The 16,755-nt window shown below is 47.3% G+C and overlaps 1 protein-coding gene across 4 annotated transcripts in view; it reads left to right on the top strand.

The window, feature by feature from the left end:
• The window catches only part of SRPK1 (SRSF protein kinase 1), a 936,001-nt gene that overhangs the window by 515,575 nt on the left and 403,671 nt on the right, over window positions 1-16,755 (top strand). For all 4 annotated transcript variants that reach the window (XM_069633441.1, XM_069633440.1, XM_069633438.1 and 1 more), the window contains one exon: window positions 6,028-6,405. In XM_069633441.1, the coding sequence (XP_069489542.1) occupies window positions 6,028-6,405 (378 nt within the window). The remainder of the gene's footprint in view (window positions 1-6,027; window positions 6,406-16,755) is intronic.

Consider the following 16,755-nt stretch of genomic DNA (forward strand, 5'->3'; position numbering starts at 1 on the left):
GTGCCTTGTGTCCCTATCCCTTTTTCTGCGTCAGTACTGCTGTCATTACTTTTCCATCGAAGTGTGAAAACTGGTGAATCCTCTTTGTAATTGGGAGTTGCTTACACTGGTGCGTGTGCTGACTTGTATTTTAGCTCCTTTAAAACCTTCATCCATCTCAGCTGTCCATTTTATGTGCTTTTTTGTTTTTCTGTGCTTCCTTTAGTGTTTGTAACAATGGCCTGGTGTATGTGGAGTAATCGAAGACCCATGCTCTGCAATAGTTGCACAAGCCTAAACATGCTGCATCTTTCACTGTTTTTGGTCGTGGAGTCTTGTGTATGGCCTCTACTCTTTCCGGTGTTTTTCTCCCATCTGCTGACACAATCTGACCCAAATACACCACCACTATTTGACAGTATTGGAACTTCTCTGTCAACTTTGTATCTTTTGTCTGCTATTAAAGTCAGAAGTGTCACTGTCCCCTCCACACTCCTTATGTCTTGCTGCACACCAATACATTAACTTGCTGTATTACTGTGCAAGCAACCTGCAAATTGCTCATATCCTTTTGTATTACACTTTGGAAGATGCTAGGCCCTTCGCAGTACCCCCGAGGCATTCTAGTATGTTCGAACTGTATCCAGTGACATGTAAAGGCGGCAAGATACCTGGAGTCTGGGTACAGTGCAATGGAGAAAAAGGTTTTCAAGTCAACCACTCTGAAATAGTGTGCTTCTGTGGGAACGCTGCAGAAAATCGTGGCAGGGTTGGGAACCAATGGATATTTTGCCTCAGCGACATCTAGAGGGTGTAAAACCTTGATAAAACGTCACACCCCTCCCTTTGCCTTCTTAATCTGTTAGATAGCAGTGTTGCAAGCTGATGAGCTGCTCACCTAAAGTAGGCCTTATTGCCATAGAGCATGCATTGTCTCATGTATGCCTTCATCCGCTTCTCGTGAGAGTGGATTCTGCTACACTTGTGGCAACAGTGCTCTTTTAACTTGATGTGTACTGCCCCTGCTCCTTTTGAGTATTCCTACATCATGGGGCCCTGTTGTGCACAGATTCGTGGACACTTCTTCTAAATTTTTCTGCAAATATGATTGTGCTCTGTTTCGTTATCTGGGGCACTGCCCTTTCTGTTTTATATACTGGACAAGGTAGGCTCAGTTCGAACATTACCTCTCCTTCATTGTCTTTTGCTGCAAACAACTGTCACTCCTGTCAATGTAGTGTGGGGTCAATATATAATGAGTGCCATTCCATGTTCTCATCAGTGGCAACTAGGATAATCATGTCTTTCGCACCACTACTCCGTCCCCCAACCCCCTCCCTCCTCTGCTGATTCTGTTCTCCCTCGGCACCGTGCACCTGGCCACTCTGTGTCCTCCGGGCCCAGGTACCTGCTCACCCTGCCACCCTCCCGCATTGCCTCTGGGCCACACCTTGCACTGGGGTCATCTGTACCCATACAGCCCCCACACCCTTTTTCTTCCTGCACTTATCAGACCTACCCAGTCTGCTGCCTTAGACCCAGCACTTGCTGGCTGCATTACCACTGTTTGTTGCCTTTTATTATTTATTAATTTTATTTGTTTTTTCCTTGTTCTGCATGCTCCTTTTCTCCCCCCCCCCTCCATGCACTTTCCCTTCCCCCTAACCCATTCACTTGCACGTACTCAATGTCACTGGGCCTAGTAAGAGCGTTGTTTTGTTCTCCCCTGTTCCTATTTCCTTGCCTTGTCGCGCTCTGGGCCACTTGTGTATGGGCGCCATAGAAATAAAATATCAGTTCAATTCCAAGTACAGTAGAGTGTGCGCCCGAACTAACTGAGGGACAGGGACAGTGAGCCCACGTGTGTGTGTGTGTGTGTGTGTACTCCTCTCATTGTGCTGTGTGCATAGTATGCCTTTATCAGTACTGCCAACCAAGCTGGATACATCCCGAGGGTAGTGTTGCTTAATACAGCAAAGGTGCTACAATGTGCTCCGTCCCTGTTAAGCGTAAATCTTTTGTCAGAGGAACTTTTAAAATTGTCCCGGAAAGCCGTGTGTGCCCAGAATTTTGTTAGATAATGGAAATTATTCTTCCTTTATGCACAATCTGGTTGCCCCACTATAAGAAAGGAAATATCCTCTGTCCTATCTGAACTGCTACCTATAATTCCTCCTCGGGGTCTTTACACATTTGCACCCCCCCCCTCCCCCAAGGACACTCCTATTGGGAAACAGTGTTCGCGGATGACGCACATGGGTTACCGCCCACCATTGTCACTCCAGTGTATTGGGGTATGGTCTTCTGCCCCAGTATTGTTACCCCTTCGGGTATCTGTGTCTGCACTGGTTCCTTAAGTACGCTCACTGTACCTTGAGCTCTTGTAATTTCCCCATTTTGTACCTGCACTTGCCTCTGGGTAGTAATACCCTGAGCCTGTGCGGGCTGTATCTGTAATTGCTGTTGCTGCAGCATTACCTGCACCTGCTGTGGAGTCTGCTGCTTCTATGTCTGTTGCTGCCCCGCCTGTGCAATGAGCAGGCATGTTTGTGCAAAATGTCCAAAATTCCCACATGCGAATCACTGTACTCTGACACGTGCAGTCATTTCCCTGTATCCCATTCCATGTGCGTAGCTCCCCGTCTGATACTGTCCCATGTACCCATTCCTGCTGCCTGCTTGCATAACCCCTGCCTGTTGCACGTTTATGAACGAGGGTTGCTGTTGCATCTGTAACGTTCCCCACTTTGGTTTGGTGGCACAAGAGTGTCATCTCCAGGCTGCATTATCGTGGCCACTAGAAGCTCCCCCCTACCCCTCACCCCCCTTTGCTGAGCTTGTGGAACTGCTACTGGCCAGAATTCTGCCCCCTTATGTGTATTTTTAACAGGATTTTCAGCACTAATTTGTTCTGACTTGGTAGCATTATTAACTGTCTCCTTATCCTCCTTCTGATTTCTTTTACAATAGTGTACAGTTGTTGCTTGTATCTCAGGCCACCCCTTTGCCTCATTTCCCACTATCTTTTCTAAAGAGACCTGTAAGTAATGTTTTCGTCCCATGACTGTTTATTTTCCTGTGTCCAAATTTCCTGTATGGACCGTATGTGTTCCGCAGGATCCTCGTCTGGCTTCGTTTTGCGAGCCAAGATTGACCCCATGTCTGACGTGTCTGGATACTTCCCTTAGAGCCTTCCAAACACGTGCTCGTTAATTGTTGAAGAGTGTTCCATCGTGTATCTTGGAGCTTAATTTTACCCCAGAATATCCGGCTGGTTGCCGTATTTTGTCACTCCTTTCCCCGACCAAGACTGCTTACAAACTTTGTCTCCTATGGCCAATGGGATTCCTACTGTCTTTCTCAAAAAAATAAATCCACTTGCCTGCCCCCGCCATTAATGAAGGTAAACTGTTAACTAAATTGTCCGTGTCCATTGATTGCCACAATATGTAGTGGACCTCACTTTTTGTAAGAGGGGCATTTGCGTGCACACTCTGGGTTTATTGCCATGTGGTGGTCTTTTTGCTTCTGCTATTCTGGTTTTCCTGCTCCGGAGCCTACTTCCGCAGTCAACCAGCGATTCTTCTTTCCTCCTTCTCCTGTCTGCCAGACACTGTCTCCCGTTGTTCCCATAATCGCTGTCACTGCTGTCCTCCCAGTCTGATACGGCGTGCCCTTCATCTGCCGTGTCTGTTCCGCTATGGTCAGAGTCCTGTCCCCACGTTGTCTGTTTTTAAACTTCATGCATCCTGCTATCCACCCCTGTTCATTGGCTCCCTTCTCGTTTTCCTTTCTTCATTTCCCCTTTCCATAGCTTCTTCTGCCCCCTTGAACAGTCAAGTTGTTGCTGTGCGCTTTTTTGTCATTTAAATATTTCCTCCTCCATTTCTTGTCCTTTTACATTAATTCTTGTCACCCTCTTTCTTTGTGTTGCTTCCTTGTCTTGAGACACAGTTTAGGACACAGACACAGTTTAGGATTTGTGTACCCTGCAGTTGTTTTAATAAAGGGTATATCGTTCAGGGTGGTGGCGGTGCACTTCCCTGCTCCTCCCTTTTTTTCTTTTGTTTCTTCCCCTTTTCTTTGTACAATTTCCAAAGCCCCAGAATGTCCAGTCTCTAAGTTTTGCTCCTTTTGTATATAGCTGCTAAATAAGGGTACATACTTTCTATAATATCTTGATGGAACATGCCCTCTCCGAGCCATTCTTGGACACTTGCCCACTGTGTCGTGCACCCCCTTAAAATGTTACTTTGATATCTTATCACGGTACTGAGTCAATTTCTTACACGTGTGGTTAACAGGCGCATCCATCCAGTTGGATTTAATTGTCTCCTGCCTATTCCTTTCTATTATAAATATTCCTCTTACTACTTCCGTCCTTTTATTCATTCTTCCTTTTAAAATTACACTCTCCTTTCAAGCACTCGCTCAGCGTTTATACTTACCACTTAGCTCGATCGTCCTAATTTCATTCCCTCTGGCCTTCTCCACAGGTCCGCCCTTTCACACCTCTCTCAATGCTGGTACACAATGGCCTTCTTCACAGTTCCACCACCTTAACAACGAAGCCTGATATTAGTATGTTATAAAAAGCATGTACTCCTCTCCTCGCTCAACCTTACCAGCAATTTGCGCTGCGCAGCTTTGCGCTATTTACAGGTTAATTTGGCTGACTCTTCCGTCCCTACCACAGCTACATAAAACAAACACTACAATCACTTTTCTCAACACTGAAGAATGAACTGCTGTTACTCAAACATGTGTGTGCATATACCCCAAATACATTTTTCCCAAGAAAATGAAATACTATACTAATTGCCCGCACTAGGAGATACTCTTGTCTAACAAGGTCTGCCACTTACTATGCTACCTTCTGCTCTAGCACAGATGTGCCACGGCCCACTTACTCCCCATCGTATAACTTGAAATGCCCATGGGCTTTCTGAAACAGTTATTAGATCAGGCTTTGTAAATTAATATGCCGAATTATAAAATGATTGTGCATTCATTGCCTTTCCGTGGCACCCATGGACTCTGTTTTATGACCTCCAAAGTAAGATTGTTTGCTTCCTATCGTGCGATCCTAGGATTGTGGAATTTGGTATGTACTACCAGTCGCTGGCCTTCTAAGCAAATTAATAAAACGAGCACACCTTTCTGAAAAGCATGCTTTGAGGCCTATTTGCTCACCTCAGCCTAATGCTAAATCGTATATACTTAACTGTTGCGTGTCTTTATTTTAGGGCATTCTCCAGCCTAGTTCAAATTACTGTATGGCTATCAAGGAAGCCCCACTCCTGTTCAGAGTGCTACTCCTGCAGATATGTTTGCGCCTTTTTGCCTTGCTGAACTTGCATTTTTACAAGAGTATGATGCTCAGTGTCTTGCATGCAAACACATGCTCTCCTAGTAGTTAGAAAATGCTGTGTTCACATTATGGAGCAGCCTGTTTTCCCAAGGACCATATCTCGTAAATTTATCAGAAAGGGGACTATTGGTTGAGTGCAGTAATGTCTAGGATGCAAAAAGTGATCATTCTAGATGGTTGTATGGGGCTTTTATTCAACTTTGAAATAAAATATATTGGAAAAAAGGATTTTAAAGGGTCCGCCGTGATGATTGGAATGTTGCACAGGTTATACAGGATAAACGCACTTGTTTTTCTGGTAATCCCCATAAAAACGAATTCCAAAATGGCGAGGCTGAAAACGCTGAGATTTTTGATCAAATTCTTTTGATTATTTTACACTCTTTAAGCAAAAAAAAGATGGGGATAGGGTGGTCGGGTAAGCGACTAAAGTAAGGAAGGGGAAAAGGAGGGGGCTCTTTTCGAAATTCGACCCAAAAAATCCTCCTTTTCAGCCTCGTTATTTTAAATTCATTATTTCAACATAGAATCCTTTTTCTAGTTGGGGAATTCTTGCTGACAAGTTTCTTTGAAACCTCTAATTGCCAATCTCAACTATGCACTATCACTCCCTTTTCTGAGTAGTTGTATTTATATTCGAACTTTATCTAATTTTTTCCCTGCGTTTCTGCTCCTAGGTAGACAAACTGTCCGGTTTGATGACGAACTTACTGAGAGCAAGCGGGAAGATTACAGAACTGAGACAAATTTGAATGGATATCCAGAGGATGTGAACCTGGGTGCAGATTCTCAAGACACAGATCACAGAGATGAGGACTATGACAATGCCAATGAGTTGGATGAGCACCATTCTCCTGAGCCGTATGGCCAATTGAATGGGGAGACGGAGGAAGCAGAAGATCAGGGTGGACTTTTAATGTCTGGTGCTCTCGACAGTCATTCATCCAATAAGAGCCTGACTTTCAATGAGAGCGAGGCTATTAGCGAGTTACAGGAGAGCATCCGTTCGGAGATGCCTTCGGAGGACGACGACAATGGTTCCTTGGACAATAAAGGTAATAATTTAAATGGTTTTCCACTTAGTCTCACATTTAATTCTTCATCCTGAGAGGAACACATTGTGTCAGGTAAGTGGCCTTGTCTGCTTCTGTGCAACCTTTGGTAGCATAAGTGCAATATGAAAGTGCTACATGGGATTGTTTGAGGAAAATTGCTCAGGTGATTTGAGTCCAATGTTCAACTACCCATCTGTATCAGAATGTTTAGATTGCTTCAAGGAACTATTTCCATCTATGAATTTCATTTGTGATGGGCCACTGCAATAGACCATCTCCACTGGCAGTGCTCATAGTAGGCAGACTTTGAATCTTTATTTCTCTCCATGTCCATGCTGACTTGTATTGAGGCCCTCTTTCCTCCAATGAGTTGACATCCAGTTGCGTTGGCGGTACATTGTATAGTTCTAACTGGTTTTTATCATATTAGTCCACCAAAAATAGTTGCAAAAGCTTAACATTTGTAACCTATGTTAATGAAGTATTTTAATAGCCAAAACACACACGTTGGGTCTGCAGTCCTCGCTCATTCTGTACCTAAAAGGGGATGAACCGAGAGCATGGATATACTGGTTTGTGTTGAAATAATTTATACTTGGACATGGAATATGCTTACAGATTACTCCTTGACCAAGCAGCACTCATTACATAATTATCAAGAACCATTCAAATTATTTATTTAAAAAGGCAACAAATGTATCTACTGCTTCAGGCAACAAATGTATCTACTGCTTCAGGCAATGTAAATGGTTAATGGGCTATACACTCTTCAGCTGGTCTAATAGCGTTTTTCGATCCAGTACCCTTTTAACCAAGCATATGTCCGCTGTTTGGATTCGGTCTACCTTCTGCCTGTAACCTTCTATGTCACTCATTTTCATTACAACTAGAAGGTACAGGATTGTCTTCCCACAGATGTTCATGAATGTGGATATGATTTGTTAAATAGTTCATTGTAGACGCTATTGTTAGAAATGGCATACACCTCTCCACATACCTTTGTAGAAGAAATCAATTTCTGGACTCTAATCTTGGGTGAAGTATGAACACAGACTATTCCCAAAGCTGCTGTCATCTCTGCCCTCAAAAGCAGCAACTGATCGAGGCTTTTTAATACATAGTCTCCAATGTGTAATCTAATGAAGCTTTTATGATTTCACGCCTTATGATTACCCCAATCAACAGTGGAGGAGACTGAGCCTTGATCTTCCAAGGTCACTCCTGCCTCCTCAGGTACCAGTGCATATGCACATTATTATTCTGTTAATGCACACTCCACTAGTAGCTTGAAGGTTTCACTTGATGCATAAACATCTTGGCAAAATAAGCTAGATTACATGAAGGCGTGCTGAAGCTGCATAAAGCTACCATGCAAGTAAAACTCTGCCTTAGTGAGCAAAGTTTTGATAATCCATTCTGACAGCAACTCGATAGGATTTGAGATGGAGTCTCTCAACCAGGCCGATGAGTTGAATAGAAGGCCTAGTTTGAGGGGATTGGGGTCCTCCGATGTATTCCATATCTGACAGTAATCACCACAGCTGTGCTGCTTCAGAAAATCTTTCTGCGTCATGACGTCGATACGCCGCCCTCGAGGACCTCCTCCGACGGCCGACGCCACTGGATTTTATAAGTAGGACGCACGACACCCATAGCCTCAGTTCAGTTTTTTCCGCGAACGTGTTCGCTTATGGAATCTCGGCGCGCCTCTACTCTTTGGAGTTTCTGTTTCTCGGTTCTTAGAACCTGTTTGGTGTTTGAAGTATTTCTTCGTGGAGATGTCAACCTAGTCTTCCACACCGTGTCCGGGCTTTAAGTAGTGCGGGGACTGCGGGTCCAAGATGTCGGTGACGGACTCGCAAGACGCCTGCCTCTGGTGCCTCGGGAGGCCCATGACACGGATGAGTTGTCGACTGCCAGTCGCTCAAGTCCAAAGCCTTGCGGGAACGCAAGAAGTAGTTGTCGGTAGGTAAGGTGTCCAAGCCCCGGAAGTCGAGGTCTGCGGGGCTTTCGACGGACGATTCGAGGGGCGACTCTCTGCGTCGTGATTGCATGCGTGATGTGGCCTTTTGAGCCTATACTACTGGCTTGTCGTCATGATGTAAAAACCTGTTACTGAGGAATTGCATGTCCCGAGCACCTTTTTTGTTGTGAAACAAAAGTCCAGAAGTCCAGTGGGTCTCGCTCCGGGAGTCGGTCCCGCCACTCCTCTGCCTCTTTGAGGAATTCCCAGAAGTGCCGTCTTCGGTCGCCTTCCCCGTCCTCTTCCGAGGACTCTGCCCATCGGCGGGTCGCTTATCCCACCAAGCATGCGACACCGGAGGAATGGGCTTCCTTTGGGAAGAAAATGTTAGCGATTCTCGAATCGCAGGGCACCGGTCCGTCCGTGCCTCCGAGTGGGGTCTGTCGTGGTCAGCCGAGAGACACCGCTCGCACGCCTTCGGGCTCGGGTGGTCGTCACGATTCGCGGGAAAGGTCCCGCTCGGACAAGGGGAATCGTTCTCTGCATGCCCGGTCCAGGTCCCAGTCCTCAATGTGCTTGAGACCGCGTGAACCTGTGAAGTCTTTGAGTAAGACATCGACGCCTGTGGCGCCACGGTCGTCGACGGACTCTCTCGAGGCTCCGCCTCTGAGGAAGTCGTCGACACCGTCGATGCTTTTGGCGCCACGTCTGTCGTCCACGCCGATTCACTCGACGCCTTTCGGGGCTGTGTCGACGGGGGTACCCTGTGGCTCGGGGGAACCACCTAGAAAGGCTAGGGCCAAGGTCAAGCATGGCTTTGGTTCAAGTTCTGTGCCTTCTTACCTCCATCTGGAGTTGATTTCAGAGGTGGATGAGGGCTCTGATGATGACATGGTGCCTGACACGGTGCCAGACGAGATTCTCTCAGGCCATAGCCAGTTTGAGTACCTGAGGCAGTCCCTCCATGATGCTAGTGGGCTGGACACCTCTCCAGAGGTGGAGGTTTGTAGGCCTGAGCCTGGCGCTCATGCCGATTCTTCGTACCGGCGCCTTATGTCAAGGGTCACCGAGTACTTAGGATGGTCTGCTCCCCCAGGGGAGTTTGTTCAGGATGACCTTACGGATGTCCTCGACATTGGTCCACCAACTGACCCTGTACTGCCGTTTCATATGGTTCTACAGAGGAGGGTGGCGGCAGCTTGGACTGCTCCGGAGAGTCTCCTGGCAGTGAGCAAGTCTTTGCTGCGGAAATACCGCCCAGCCGGTAGTGACCCCTGCTACTTGTCCAAGCACCCTACTCCGCAGAGTTTGGTGGTGCAGGCGGCTACGGCCCCGGCAAAGCAGGTAGGGTAGTACCCTACCATCCCTCCTGATGGGGACGACCAGCGGTTTGATGGCTAGGCGAAGAAAGTGTTTTCTGCAGGGGGTATGGCGCTTCAGGCGGCCAACTCCGTATGTGCCTTGTCTCGTTTCACACACACTCTGTGGAACTGTTTCCTTGGCGGCTGAACATATTCCCAAAGGGGACGAACGGGATGGTTTCCTTGCCATGGTTCAGGATGCAAGGATGCCATGTGTGAGGCCGTTCAGTCGGGTTTGGACATAGCAGATTGCGTCAGCCGGTCCATGGCGGCGAGCACCGTGATATGCAGGTTTGCATTGTTGCGGAAGTCGGGATTTGCTCCTGATGTGCAGGCCCGGCTCCTCAACATGTCCTTTGACGGGGAACATCTTTTTGGCAGCAAGGCTGACGAGAGCCTTGAGAGGTTGCAGACCTCAAAAGCTGCAGCGAAGTCGTTGGACGCTGCAGTTCGACAAACTCCGCCTTTTCGTCCTAGGGGACAGCAATGGAGGGGAGGTTCCTTTTCGTTATTACTCATCCTTTGGTAAAGCGAGAGGAGCTGCCTGTCAAAGGGGCCACCGTAGGAGTGCCAGAGGTGGAAAACAAGGTACTCGAGGTGCCAAGGCCGCTCGGGCTGTTACCTCTTTGCCCTCAGGCAATGCCGCAACCGCTTCAGCTCAGTCATGAGGCCATGTCCCGTGGTTCGCCGGTTGGGGGAAGGCTGGTGCAGCATCTTGTAGAGTGGCGCGACATTACTTCAGATTTGTGGGTTCTGGAGATCATAACCCACGGCTACTGTCTTCCTTTCCGGCAGAGGCCTGAAGACAATCCACCAGGGAATCTTTCAAGAGTCCGGATCCGCTCCTTGTGCAGGAAATTCAATCCCTGCTGGAGAAAGGCGCCATAGAACTGGTGCCTGTAGCGGAGAGGAACAAGGGATGGTATTCCCCTTTATTTTTTGATTTCCAATAAAGACTGGGGATTGAGTCCCATCATGGACTTGCGCGGTTTGAACAAACTCCTCAGGAAGGACAAGTTCAAGATGGTTACTCTCTAGTCCTCCAGGCCCTTCAACTTCAGGACTGGTTGGTGTCTCTCGACCTCAAGGACGCTTATTTTCATGTGCCGATCCATCCGAAGCACAGGAAGTACCTGGTTTGCGGTTGGCGACTCGCACTTTCAGTTTCGGGTCCTGCCGTTTGGATTGACCTCTGCCCCGACGGTCTTCACCAAGCTCATGGTAGTGGTGGCAGCGCACCTCAGGAAAGGGGGGCTTCACGTCTACCCCTATCTGGACGATTGGTTGATCAGGTCACGCTCTCCCGAGCAAGTCATGAATCATCTGTCGGTCACCTGCCACTCCCTCCACAAGCTGGGCTTCTCCCTCAACTTAAAGTCCCACTTGACTCCAACTCAGAGGCTCCAGTACATCGCAGCAGTGCTCGACACGTCCCTGGGGCAGTATTTTCCTCCCCAGGTGAGGGCTCATATTCAGCAGATGGTGCACAAGTTTCAACTTGCCCAGACTCTCCCAGCGTTCGAGTTCTTGAGACTACTTGGCCTCATGGCATCTTGCATTCTTCTGGTGCCAGAGGCCAGGTTGCGGATGAGATCTTTGCAATCGGCACTCGCGCTCCAGTGGTGTCAGTCCTCCGGCAGGATGTCGGACCCTGTTCAGGTGCTGTCTTCGGTCGCCCAGGACCTTCTGTGGTGGACCGACAAAGGCAATCTGATGAGGGGGGGGCTCTAATTTGACTGCCCTGGCCAGAGGCGACGATCGTGACGGACGCATCCCTCACAGGATGGGGAGCTCATGCCAACGAGTTGACAGTCAGCGGTCGTTAGTCGCCGTCGGAGTCCAGACTCCATATCAATCTGTTGGAGCTGAGGGCCGTCAGGCTAGCCCTGAAGGCTTTTCTGCTGACTGTGCGTGGAAAGAATGTCCTGATCCTGACAGACAACACGGTGGCCATGCACTACCTCAACAAAAAGGGGGGGGGGGCAGGGTCACTTCCTCTGTGCAGGGACGCGATGCAGCTCTGGTTCTGGGCAATCAAGCAGGAAGTTTCGATCTCGGCAGTTCATCTGGCAGGAGATGAAAACGAGACAGCGGACACTCTGAGCATGCACAGTGCGTTCTTTCACGAGTGAGAGTTGGCTCATGAGATGCTCCTGGAGATCTTTGCCATTTGTGGGACCCCTCAATTGGATCTCTTCGCCTCCAGTGTCAACTGGAAGTGCGAGAGGTTCTGCTCGCGGGAATTTCCTCCAAACTGAGCCTTAGGAGACGCGTTTGTGGTGGAGTGGTCATTCCCACTGCTGTACGCATTTCCTCCAGTCCCCATCATCCCGCAAGTACTGCAGAGGTTACGGAGGTTCGGTTCCCGGATGATCCTCATTGCTCCGGCGTGGGCCCAGAGGACGTGGTACCCGGACCTTCTCGACTTGTACATCTTCCCTCCACGTTGTCTTCCCTACCGAGACAATCTGCTCTCACGGGAGGGGGGGGGGGGGGGGGTCAGGTTCTCCATCCAGAGGTCAGGTCCCTCAACCTTCACGCTTGGTTTCTGAAAGGTTGAGGTATAAGGATTGGGACCTCCCTGAAGACGTGATGGAGATGTTGCTTTCAGCCAGAAGGCCCGCAACAAAGTCCCTGTACCGTTGCCGTTGGAGAAAGTTCTGCGACTGGTGCAGGGTTAAGAATGTGGATCCTTTTGCATGTGAAATTCCCATGGTTCTGTCTTTTTTGCTTTCTTTGGCCCACAGTGGGTACCATTAAAGGTTATCTGGCGGCGCTGTCCATATTTAAGTGCTCGTCTGAAGAGTGTTCCTATTTTAAAATTCCTTAAATTTCTCAGTTGCTTTTATATTTCACGCATGTCCCGGGTCATAGTGGACGATCAGCTCTTCATTGGTTACGCTGGAAAGCGTTTGGGACAGTCTGTGACGAAACAGACTTTGTCTCGCTGTATTATTTTGGCTATCTCTTGTTATCGCTTGGCTGGTAAGGACCCACCGGTCGGCTTGCGGGCCCATTCTTCCAGGGGTATGGCTGCCTCTACTGCCCTGCAGAGGGGTGTTCCTATTCGCAACATCTGTGATGCAGCCACCTGGGCTTCGGTACATACTTTTGTACGTCCTTATTCCCACAATGCCATCCGGGGGCGGGATCTGGCCTTTGGCAAGGCGGTCCTTTACTCCGCAATTTGATTGGGCATGCTAAATTTCTGTTTTCTAAATTCTATTCCCACCTCCTTGCATTGGTACTGCTTTGGGAGTCTGTCATAGATATGGAATACGTCAGAGGACCCAATCCCCTCGAAGAACAAGTTACTCTCTTACCCAGTAACGTTCTTTCGATGGGATGGTCCGACGACTTATTCCATATCACTCCCTCCCTACCTTCCCCGCTACAGAATTTCTTATGCGATTGCAGCTTACGTTTCCGCAAGGCTTTGTGTGTCAGACTGGCAGAAGACTGGTGGCACACGTTCTGGGAAAAAACTACAACTGAGGCTACGGGCATCGTGCGTCCTACTTATAACATCCAGTGACGTCGGCCGTCGGAGGAGGTCCTCGAGGGCGGCGTATTGACGTCATCGACGGACGCAGAAGCCGAAAGATTTTCCGAAGCAACACAGCTGTGGTGATTACTGTCGTAGATATGGAATACGTCGTCGGACCATCCCATCGAAAGAACGTTACCAGGTAAGAGTAACTTGTTGTTCTCTTAAATTGGTATTTTTCTTTTTCATTTTACTTATCTTAATATCACATTTCAGTCTTGATTAAAATAATCTTTTTTTTTTTTTTTACATACTACTGCATTTTTCTTTTGCACCATGCAATAGCCCTGGGTTTCATGTTGCTACATAAATATTCAATACTTGGTGTCGAAATGTTCGTTATGTAGGAACCCTCACAATGCATTTTTCTAAACCTTGAACTATTCAGTAGCATTAATATGTGATGTTTATTTGGAGTGTTCTGTGCCTTCATAAATGGTCAACGCTATTGTGTATGGCCGACAACCTTTTGGCCCACATCTTTTGAATTGCATGCGTGATGTGGCCTTTTGAGCCTATACTACTGGCTTGTCGTCATGATGTAAAAACCTGTTACTGAGGAATTGCATGTCCCGAGCACCTTTTTTGTTGTGAAATAGCAGCAGAGGCTAGAAGGATAAATGTACCAGTCTATAGAGCACTGTGGAGACTTGCCACTATGGCACCGTAGCCCATGAAGTGAGCAAAGTGCTCTTTTTGGTTTATCGAAACAAGACTTGCTCCATTGGGTAGCCCCCTGAAAGGGCATTAAGAGTCAGCAAGTTTTCTTTTGATGGGAATACAACCCAACTCACCAGTAATACTTAGATTAAGGAGAACCTCTGCCCAAAATACAATGTGTACTTCATTGTACGTAATGTGGGCAAGAAAAGCAGGTTGGTTTCTACTGGTCATGAAAAATCTTTGATAAAAGGGAATTGATCATGAATTCCCAAATGTGGGTATGAGAGGAAACCTTCTCTTGGTATCATGATATGATATGGCATTTATAACGCAACTATACACGTGTTTCAAGGCGTGATACTTTTTCAAGGCATCTGCTCATCACTCTGCTGTCGGAAGATCATTCGTTTTCTCTCGAACATTGGTGTTAGGGAGAATTCTCAGAAATTTGCTAATTCCTTACCTTAGAGACCCCCAGCAACTTTGCTGGATTTTGAGCACTTGAATTTTTAACCTAGAGAGTGAGACTTTTTCTCACTCATGTATTTTAATGTGATTTTGAACTCTTGTTTCTTTTGGTTGTGGAGTCTGACAAACTACATAGGCATAATCTTTTTACATTGTGTAACACAGCACCTTCAGTGCAGTGGCACAGGGAAGTCTTTTAAATTTCCCAAGGTTTAAATACCTTCTCTTGGATAAACTACTGTTTCCAAGAACAGTCAAGTTTACTTCACTTACATTGTAACTTTCTAGACCCAGCACACACTCTTACAATAGGGTGCTGGAGGGGTTACTTAGTATCCCCTTTGTCTAGCTTCTCATGTAACATTTTTGTTACCCTTTTCTCGATGAATGGCTGGTGGCAGTGGTTTACTTTTAACTACCGTGGTGGGCATTTACCGCGCACTATGTTCGCAGCTGCAGTAAAGCACCCAAGGGTGTCATTTTTGTCAAAGTGGCCCTGGTCTTCTTTTTTTTGCCATTTTTTTGTGGAAAGGTCCTTGAGATTTACTCTGCGTGCCAAACCAGGTTTGGTCCTTGGTACATTTTCTGTTTGCCAGGATTCACAAGCCCGGCTCTGGCTCCAGGGTGTGTGGCGGGGGCAGGAAGCGAGGGAGGTGCTTGAAATTCCCTGTGCTTAGTCTCCTAGGAGACAGGAATGCACTCTTAGGTGATTTGCCGGCTGGCTGTCCGGCGAGGACAGCCACCCTAATGGGTGACTTACAGCTAGGCTGGAATGAATGGGAGAAACCGGCATAAAAGGCGAGGCAATAAGCCACCTGGACATCCTCTCGGAGCTGGTTGAAATTCCCTGCAGTTGCTGCTGGTACCGAATATCTCTGGAGAGGAACAGATCGCGTGTATTGCTTTTAAGCTGGCCAAGAGCTCCAGGAAGATCCCCGGACTCCCAAGAAGCAGGACTGACCGAGCCCGAGCCACCTCAGAGTGCTGGACCCCAGATGCAAGGAAAGCCCTTCTCGACAGCCAGGAACCGCAGTGTTGCTGTTTGCGTAAGACACGAGGAGCTGAAACACCGAAGGGCCACTTCGGACACAACTGTCCCGTTGCATTGCAGGAGTCCCCAGAAGTCCTCCCTCTTGTCCCCATGACTGAGGCCTGGAACAGGATCTGCAAAGCTGCACAGGAACAGTAGCCATCTGCTGCACTTTTCTTCAACCTAAAGGTACTGTACAGTCTAAGAGAACTTAACTCTTGTGTATCCTCATTTGTCCTTATTGGAGACTTGTCTTGGTTGCATCTCTAGAGTTGCTAACAGCTTCTTTACATCACAAGCCTAATCAGCTTGTGGCCGTACTTTGATTTCTCCTTTTCTACATAGACTTTTAAAACATTGTCCAAGATTTTCTACTTACCTGCAAGAAGTGCTTCAGTTCACCTTGACTTTCGCTTACTTAACATTGGCTGGCCTGGCTCCCTGAATGACTCTTCTCTCCTCTGCTTATGTGTTGTCTTCCTTACAGCAAAGTGTTAACTGACTTTGTATTGCAGGGTTATTTTGAAAGTACTTACCTGCTTAAGAATAATGTGGGAATACTTGTCTTATTCTGAAACCTTTTCTTTGACACTCCTCTCCATAATAATCTAAATGCAACAGTGATATTTTAATGTCCCCAGCACCCTAACTATTGAAGTCACCTGAGGGTGTAGGTAGTGGGCCATCCCATAAGGTATTTACTGATTTAGAAAACTAAGAGTGTGTATGTTGAAGTATATTTGTGTGTTGCTTTAAATTGCCCCCTTCTGAAGAGGGCTTACTCTAACTGACTGTTAAACATACCCTCCAGAAAATTGCGGCATGAAATGGAAAATATTGCGGCACAAAAAAGAAAAAAATTGCGGCACCCAACTGCGTTTTTTGCGGCATTTTCTAACGTTGAAAAATATATCATTTAACATCTTTTTTAGCCTAAAACCAAGTAATTGCAAGGCTTTTGTTAGTGAGGAACAAAATGTGTTCTGTCTGGCTGCGCTCTGTAGGACAGCCAGGTTGAGTCACCACAGCCTAACATTTTGGATTGTGGTGGGGGAAGGGGGGATACAGCCTGATGAGCTCCAAGGAAATGGTGCTGTGCCACTACTTCCAGCAGACAAGTGGAAAGCAAATAAACAGATAGGCTTGAATTCAAAAGTGTAACCCTGGTTGAAGCCCATAGGTTTGCTTTTCGCTTGTCCTATGACCCCAGGAGAGAGGGGGAACAACTCTACACTTCTCCATGGAAGGAATCCATGAGGCCAAGACACGGGCAATGCAGTGGCAGTAACTGCAAGCCCATAATACCTAGCCAAACAAT

This window comes from Ambystoma mexicanum, chromosome 13, assembly GCF_040938575.1.
Source record: "Ambystoma mexicanum isolate Mex_15411 chromosome 13, UKY_AmexF1_1, whole genome shotgun sequence".
NCBI lineage: Eukaryota > Metazoa > Chordata > Amphibia > Caudata > Ambystomatidae > Ambystoma > Ambystoma mexicanum.